The sequence below is a fragment of the Lathyrus oleraceus genome, chromosome 3 (genome assembly GCF_024323335.1).
Source record: "Lathyrus oleraceus cultivar Zhongwan6 chromosome 3, CAAS_Psat_ZW6_1.0, whole genome shotgun sequence".
Classification (NCBI taxonomy): domain Eukaryota; kingdom Viridiplantae; phylum Streptophyta; class Magnoliopsida; order Fabales; family Fabaceae; genus Lathyrus; species Lathyrus oleraceus.
Window position 1 is genome coordinate 100,089,014 of NC_066581.1, and position 9,172 is coordinate 100,098,185.

General features: G+C 39.6%; 1 protein-coding gene across 1 annotated transcript; it reads right to left on the bottom strand.

The window, feature by feature from the left end:
- Positions 1-3,245: 3,245 nt before the first annotated feature.
- LOC127129894 (uncharacterized) lies at positions 3,246-4,196 on the bottom strand. The gene has a single exon (XM_051059002.1). It carries the CDS (start codon positions 4,194-4,196, stop codon positions 3,246-3,248), a length of 951 nt encoding a protein of 316 aa, XP_050914959.1.
- Positions 4,197-9,172: the final 4,976 nt, after the last annotated feature.

Below are 9,172 nucleotides of genomic sequence, written 5' to 3' on the forward strand. Positions count from 1 at the left end.
GTTGATTGAATAGGGGCAGCTGTAGCACCTCAAATTTGCACCTCCCATTTGTATATTCATTTCATTTTTAGGTCAATAACATTGCATTCACATTGCATAGCATGATACATGTCATCAGGCAAGACTGGTCAGGAGATTCAACTGTGCAAGGCCATAAGAGCCTTTTCCATGAGATCAAAGCCCTAGGGTGATTCCAATGAGTTCATGTGACCCAAGGATCATTTTGAAGTGGTCTGGCCAAGTGTTGAAGGCTCAGAACTCAGCAGTGCATGTGCAAATCATCTGAGGCCCACAAAAGTCAACAGAAGTCAACTGCAAAGTCAACTGTGGATTTGAAGGTGGGAAGTGGTTAGAGATGTTTCATTCATGTTCAAACAAGTCTCATTTGACATTTCAAACATCAACATTGAAGAATTTGAAGTCAGATCAAGACTTTCCAAAAATAGCAGGTGACCTGTAATTTGAACTTTCCAAAAATGGAAAGATTTTGGACCAACTTCAACTCAAGATTACATCATCAAGAAAGCTTCAAATGAAATTTTGTCCAACATGAAAGTTGAAGATCTTTCTCTTCCATTTCCAAAAAGTCCAAGATCATGAATCTCTCATGTGTAGTTGAGGAGATATGGTCCAATCATGGCAAAGTGTGTTTGAAAATTCAAATGGACATAACTTTCAAACCAAAACTCCAAAATGAGTGGTTCTTTTTGCATTTTGATCCTCATGTCATGTACTTTCCAAGCATATCGTTACAGGGCATGAAATCTCCTTGCATGATCATTGGTTCACTCGTGAAGATTTTTGAGGGAAATTTCATAAGACTAGTTTGAATGATCATGGGCATACAATATCACTTCCAAAGCTTGCATGAACTCATTTTTAGTGGATTTGGGCCTTGAACTGGTACTGTTCACGTGCATGGCATGCATGTGAGGTGAAAACCTATTTTTGCACATACACCACATAAGTGATTAATCACATTTGCATATGGCTTAAGCTGGTTTTAAACATGATTAGTAGGAAGTATAAATGGATAATCATAACTGTTTTTTGCCATTAGCAACATTTCAGATCTAGAATCACACAATCATCAAAATTTTCTCTCAAACTTTTTCCAAATTTCTTCAAACAAAAGCACTTTCTATTGGTTGATTCATGGTCATGAGGTGTTGTTGAGTAGAATTGGACGTGGATTCAGAGAAAATCGTGGCATATTGAGCTAGGTTCAAAGGTTGAAGCATCCATGGCAGTTGAAGATTAAGCTGGATTCGTGTACGATTGAGCTTCAATTTCTTCATCATTCACCTCCACAAGCATCCTAGAAGAATTCTGGAGCATCACAAGCCTTGTAACACGCGATTTCAACTTCTGCTCATCAAGAAGGTACTTTAGTAGCTTTAACTCATTGCTTGAGTTGCCTAGCTTGGCTTGTGGTTTGCTTACCACCCAGGTATAACTCTTTGACTTCATGTAGTCTGGAAGACCTGTCCTGTTATGTGGGCAGGCACCTGTCTGAAGCCCTCCTTAAGAGGCAATGCTTGTGAATGTTTACTTTTGTGCCAAGCAGGTAAAGACCTCTTAAGAGGCAATTGGCAGATAAAAGGGATGTGCAATCCATCCCCTGCTATTCAGTTGTGTCATTCACCTTGCTCACACCATTGTGTTGATGCATTGTGGATAATAACCCAAGATCATGTTGTGTCAGTCATGTGGAGAAGAGTCCCACATTCTGGACTCCCACACTTTCATTTGTCTGAAGCTCTCCCAGGCCAGGGATAAGAGCCGTGAGGTCTTACCCTCACTTCCTATTTCATCTGCTTCACCCTAACTCTCAATGTTAGGGTTAAGAGCTAATCATACCCCCATTCCAGTGGCTTGTTTGTTGAGGTTGACATGACCCCTTGACTAAAGCCTAGCCTTGTATGAACCCAATTGTTTGCATATAGTGTGTGTGCTTGCTTTTTGTGCTTGTATGTATTTGCCTGTGCTGTTTAGGATAACTTGCTTCCTTTGCAAGTTAGGATAGAGACCCCAACATAGGGATCGTATGCATGACAACTTCTAGGCTCGAGTTGTAGTCTCCCTAGTAGTTTGTGTCTCCCTTTGTCTCTGGATAGGATAGAAGTTCTTTCCCTGTTTATGGGAACTACGTCGCCCTGATCCTTATACCAGATGAGGTACGTAGGCAGGAGATGAGCTGATCTCTCCGGGCGCCCTTTTCTTTTTCAACCTTTTTGTGTGTGTTTGGAGTCTGACGTAAGTCCAGCGATTGGCAGTTGGTTTCCTGTGTCTTGTTTGCTTGTTGGAGTCTGACGTAAGTCCAACGATTGGTAGTTGGTTTCCTGTGTGTGTGTTTGTTGGTTCGGAGTCTGATGTAAGTCCAGCGATTGGCATTCGGTTTCCATGTTTGCCGGTTTGTGTGGAGTCTGACGTAAGTCCAGCGATTGGCAGTTGGTTTCCTGTGTGTCTTTGTTTGGCGTGCGTTAGCCGAGCTACGAGTGCTCTGATTCTTCTCTGATTAGATAAGATACGTATGCATAGGATGCGACATCCTAGCGAGCACGTTTCCCCTGTCCCGAACTACGTCGACTATGATGTCTGTGCATGACAGACTACGTAGGCCCAGGATGCGATATCCTGCCGAGTTCCTGTTTCTTTTGTCTTTCTGTGTTTCCTTCCAACCTTGTGTAGTTTGTGGGCAGTTTCTAGCAACCTTATCCGTTCTTTTGTGCGTGGATCCCGTCGAGTACGACGGATGCGTAGGGGTGCTAATACCTTCCCTTCGCATAACCGACTCCCGATCCCATCTTTCTCTGGTCGCGAGACCATGTCTTTTCCAGGTTTACTTCGAGCGTTTCCTTTCCCTCTTTTGGGATAAATAACGCACGGTGGCGGCTCTGTTGTTTCGTTTTCCCGCCGGTTTTTCGCGTAATGCGACAGTAAGGATCACTAAATGGAGAAATTTTTAAATTCCACTGCGCCTTAGATGGCAATTCTCCTTCAATCGGATTGACAACTGTCTGGGCTGGAAGTTGGTTCGAACCTTGAGCTTGCATGTTATTTATTTGAGTAGCAAGCTGTCCCATCCGTGTGTTCAAGGTATGAATGCTAGCATCGGTCTTTTGTTGGAACTGGAGATTGTTCACGGCCATTTGCTTAACAAGATCCTCCAAGGATGGTCCGGAAGGTGCAGGGGCACCCACTTGAGGTGAGTTCTGTTGTTGGCTGGTTTGTGGGTTTCCATATCAAAGGTTGGGATGGTTCCTCCAATTGGGATGGTATTTGTTGGTGGACAGGTCAGGAGTGTTGTTGTACCTGTTTTGATTGTAAAGGTTGGCTGCATAAGCTTGTGGCAGCTCAGTAATGGACTCGTCTCTCAGAATAGGACAAGTATCAACCTGGTGCTCAAGAGAAGTACAAATGCCACACAAAGTTGTTGTTTGAGGTTTTGCTACTGCCAGTTGTTTGACTAAGGCAGTGAGTTCGTCAATTCTGGTCTCTAAAGCTTTGTTGGAAGAAACTTGAATTTGACTCACGCCTTTGCTTTGCACATAATTGTCTCTAGTGGTGAACTGTTGAGAATTAAGAGACATATTTTCAATAAGGGCTTTGGCAGCAATTGGAGTTTTATCGACTAATGCTCCACCACTAGCAGCATCAAGAATGTTCCCGTCCATCGGTAACAACCCCTCATAAAAGTATTGGATGAGGAGTTGCTCGGTGATCTGGTGCTGAGGACAACTAGATATTAATTTCTTGAATCTTTCCCAATACTCAGCAAGTGACTCATTATCCTGTCTAATACCACAAATCTCTTTTCTGATCGAGGCTGCTCTGGAGGCAGAGAAGTATCTCTCTAAGAACACTCTTTTTAGAGCATTCCAGCTTGTGATCAAATTTGGCTCAAGATAATATATCAAATCCTTTGCTTCACCCTGCAATGAAAAAGGAAAAGCTCGAAGTTTGATATGGTCTTCAGTTATTCCTTCAGGCCTCAACGGTGTAGAGCACACAACCTGGAATTCTTTGAGATGTTTATGTGGATTCTCACCTCCAAGACCATTAAACTTTGGCAACAAGTGTATCAAACCAAATTTTAGTTCAAAAGGAGTGTCAGCTTCAGGATATTCAATACACATGCCATTATAATTCACATCAGGGACATCTAACTGTCTTAAAGTTCTTTGGTCAGCCATAGTAAAAAACAAACACAATGAAGGAAAACGATTAAAATAAATTTAGAAAAATAAACTAACACCGAAATTAATCTAATGATGTCAATTAAAATTTTTGAGAATTTTTTTGGAATTTTCTAAAACTATCAAAACAGAAAAAAAAATCATAAAAAATAGAAAAATAAGGAATTTCGGTTTTTTAGGGCGGCATCCATAATTTATTCCATAAATAGAGGCTTTTGATTACTGATTTTTTCCTAATGAATCGACAAAAAATCGGAATAATCTGAGACAATTTGTTTAAAACAGATATTTTTTTTATCCTAAACCGCAAAAAGACCAATACGCAAAAAAGTTAGGGCAACAAAAAAACAAACTAAAACACATATGACTATAATAATAGTTAGACTATAATAATGGTTAAAATCTACAAGAATCCCCGGCAACGACGCCAATTTGATCCGCTGTCGCACACGGGTCAAAAACGAGTAATAAAATATAGTAAACGGGAAGCGACACCTCGAGTATCGTATCGCAAGGATTCTTGTATTATTCTTAACCTAATGAAATCGATTTAAGGGGGGTTTATATTTTAGTGGTCGATTTAGAAAACAAAGCAAAAAAAGTGATTAAAATAAGCGATTATAAAATAAGTCAATCTACTGTGTTTGGTTTCCGGCTAATCATTGGTTTTTACCAACCAATTCCCTAAGCGGCTTCGATATCTATTCGATTCAAATTCTATTGACAAGCACAATAGATATATGATAGATTTATTTTCCTATATTCTGAATTAAGCAAATGGATAAATACAATCGTGAATTAAGCAAACACGATTTACAAATGCAATTTAATGACAAAGCGACGAAAACGGCGATTAATGGTTAGGAATGCAATCATACGAATTTAATCAAAACCATTCCATAAAATACAGATTAAGAAAATGAAATTTCATAGAATAGAATTGAAAGAGAACGAAATTAAATTGATAGAATAAAAACCTCAAAGCCTTGGAAATTCGGTTACAGCAGATTGACTCTAGGAGATTAGTTCCTCTTCATGATCGTACAAAAGCAAAAAGTTATCGTCAATAATGTCTATCTTCTACAATACCACGAATGCCCCCTTTTAAACAGAATAAGGGTTTCACTAATAATTCAAACTGGGCCGAAAAACCTAAATTTGGCCCAATAAATGGCCCAAAAGAAATTATTTCCTAAAGTACGAAACTTCAACGAATTATTTGAGACGTCTGCACTCCGAATCAGCTTTTGGCTTCAACATAAAAGTTGTAGCTCTCTCTCTTAGCTTTCTAACGACTGGTAGCACGCCTCGATCCGATACTCCTACCTCCAGTTATGAATTTATTCGTGCAGACTGCTAATACTGAAAATAAACTGCGAAAAATAAATAAGTGTAAAAATAAGATAAATTATAAAAACACATTAAAAGTGAAAAATAACCAAACTAAAACATGGAAATGCATAAGTATAAATATAGATGAATGTGCATCTAAATGCACTGATCAGTGTCGATCAAAGATAAAATGATGAGAGTTCTCGACTTAAATGGAAGGTTGATCTTGAAGGCTCCAATGTCTCAGAATAGAACCTTCAAGATTGAACTAAACGTGATGGAGCATAAGTGCCTTGCAACAGTATCCGACAAAGATGAATGGATATGGCATTACAGACTTGACCATCTCAATTTCAAAGACATCAGAGATTTGAAGAGAAAAAATATGGTTTCAGGATTACCAGAAACCGACATTCCAAACGAAGTGTGTGAAGAATGCATGCAGGCGAAGCAGCATAAGAACAACTTCAGTAAGGATGCAGGAAGCAGATCGAAGGCAATTCTTGAAGTCATATACTTTGATGTATGTGGCCCTCTCCAGGTGGATTCGATTGGAGGTAAAAAAATACTTTGTTACATTCATAGATGATTTTAGTCGAAAAATATGGTCTTACCTGATCGAGAAGAAAAGTGAAGTGATCAAGGAATTTGCCAAGTTTAAATCTATGGTCGAAAGACAGAGTGGTCGAAAGACAGAGTGGTCGAAATATAAAGGTTTTGAGGACTAATGGTGGTGGAGAATATGTGTCGAAAGACTTCGATACATTATGTATGAAAGAAGGGATTGTGCATGAGGTGATGCCACCCTACACTCCACAGCAGAATGGAGTTACAGAGAGGAAGAATAAAACCATTATGAATATGGTTAGAAGTATGTTGAAAGGCAAGCATCTATCCAAAGAATTATGGGGAGAAGCTGTTTCGACTGCGACATATATCCTGAACAGATGTCCGACGAAGAAGCTAGAAGGAATCACCCTAGAAGAATGTTGGTTTGGTGTCAAGCCTAGCTTGAGTCATCTGAGGGTGTTTGGATCTATAGCACATAGACATGTGCCAGATCAGTTGAGAAGAAAACTTGATGACAAGTCCAGTCAGATGATCCTGATAGGATATCATTCAACTGGAGGATACAAGTTGTTCGACCCAGTGAATAAGCAAGTAGTGATTAGCAGTGATGTGATCATAGAAGAGCTTAAGGAGTGGGATTGGACTGAGAATGTCAAGAAATATTCAGTGAGAATATTTTGTGATAAACCAGCTAGTGAAGTCGAAAGAGAAGTTCGACAGGAAGAAGTCAGAGGTGAAGCAAGTACAAGCAGACCTCAAAGAACAAGACACATGCCTGCAAGGTTGCAAGAATGTGTGATTACATCAGATGATGTGGTCGATGAAGAAGGTGAGCTAGTACATTATGCTTTCTACGCAGATGTCGAACCTGTCAATGCAACTGAGGCATTGAAAGATTGTTAGTGGATGAAAGCAATGGATGAAGAACTGAAGTCAATCGAAGTCAACAACATTTGGTTACTTGTCGAATTGCCCAAAGACAAGAAGGCAATCGACGTGAAGTGGGTATACAAGGTGAAGTTGAATCCCAAAGGAGAAGTGACTCGACACAAGGTGAAACTTGTCGCGAAAGGATTTCTTCAGAAATAAGGAATAGACTTCAATGAAGTTTTTGCACCTGTTGCTAGGATCGAAACAATCAGGTTAATTGTTGGTGTAAAAAACATGAACAACTGGAAGATGTGCCAGATGAACATGAAATGTGATTTCCTTAATGACCCCTTAGAAGAAGAAGTTTATGTTGCACAACCAGCTGGGTTTGTGAAACATGGTGAAGAAAGAAAGGTGTATAGACTGCATAAAGCCCTGTACGAACTTAAACAAGCTCCAAGAGTTTGGAACAAGAAGATATATGGATTTTTAAGGGAGAAGGAATTCGTGAAGTGCAAATTTTGAACATTGAGTATATGTAAGGAGAAGCAAGAGTGAATTGCTTATACTATGTCTCTATGTCGATGACTTGTTGATAACAGGTAGCTGCAAGAAGGAGATCGAAGACTTCAAAGGTGATCTCTACAAGGAATTCGAAATGTCAGATCTGGGTGACATTTCATATTTCCTTGGCATCGAATTCGAAAAGAGTGGTAGAGGTTTGATGATGCACCAAAGAAGGTATGCAGGCAAAATTCTCAAGAGATTTGAGATGCAAGATTGCAACCCAACTTCGACTCCAGCTGAGCCCATATTACAACTGTCGAAAGATTCAAATAAAGATGATATCGACCCAACCCAATACAGAAGACTTATTGGGTCACTTCCATACCTGTATCATACAATGCCTGACTTAGCATACATTGTAGGTATGATGAGTAGGTTCATGCAGAAGCCAAATGTATCACATCTAGCAGCGACGAAGAGGATACTAAGGTATATGAAAGGAACTCTCAACTATGGCATTTTGTTTCCTGCAGCTGATGTAGGAAAAGAATGCAAACTAATGGGATACACCGACTCAAGTTGGTGTAGTGATGCTGAGGATCGAAAATCCATAGCTCGTTATATGTTTATGCTAGGTGGTGCACCGGTTGCTTGAAGTTCGAGAAAAGAGCCAGTAGTGGCATTATCGTCGTGCGAAGCAAAATACATAGTTGTTTCTCTTTGTGCATGCCAAGCAACATGGATGATGAATCTGGTTGAAGAGATAACATTGAAGAGTCATGGAGCAATTACCATGAAGATCGACAGCATGCAGCTATCAACTTGGCGAAGAATCTGATAGCACATGGTCGAAGAAGGCACACCAAGATGAGGTTCCATTATCTTCGAGAGCAAGTAGCAGATGGGAAGATGAACTATAGAACTGAGGATCAGATTGCAGACATCATGATGAATGAAGTGTAAATCTAAGTGTTCAGAAGACTAAGAGCTATGATGAATGTAGATAGCTTAGACACAATGAATTAGGTGATGTGTTGAATTGTGATCCTTGTGTAAAAGCAGGTTGCTCGACAGAAGCAAGGAAGTGTCGAACCACCTAGTGTGTTGAGTAGTGTTAGCTATTTTGAGCTTTTATAATTTTGGGCTTTTATAGTTTTGTAGTTGCAAAGTAAATAAGAGGTTTTCCACAGTTTGTGGGCAGAGAGAAACTCTGCAGAATTTTAATTCTTCTTCTCCTTCATCGTTCTTTACATTCTTTCTTTCTCCATTATTCTTCTCTTTTCATTGCCATTGTGTGGGTAATAACAATCTTATTCATCAAGATTGATTGAAATTCTTTATAGGTTTAGGGGGATTCCAACATCTGGTATCAAGAGCTCCAGTTTAATCGATTTGTGGGAAGAAAATCACCATGGCAATGAATCATCCAAAACGGATATTTTTCAGCAAATCTTCCGATTCTCAAGAACAACAATTATGAGAATTGGTGTAAGCAGATAAAAATTGTGTTCTGTTATCAAGATCTTTGGGATCTTGTGAAGGAAGGAGTAGCAACGCTTGCAAAAGCCGCGACGGATCAAGAAAAGACTGAACATATAGAATTGGAGAAGAAAGATTATAAATCTCTCTTTATAATCCATCAATGTGTTGATGTAGATAACTTTGAAAAGGTTAGTGATGCAGAGTCAGCGAAA

Excerpts from the sequence above, each read along its gene's own strand:
- LOC127129894 (XM_051059002.1), bottom strand. The coding sequence starts at position 4,196 with ATGGCTGACCAAAGAACTTTAAGACAGTTAGATGTCCCTGATGTGAAT.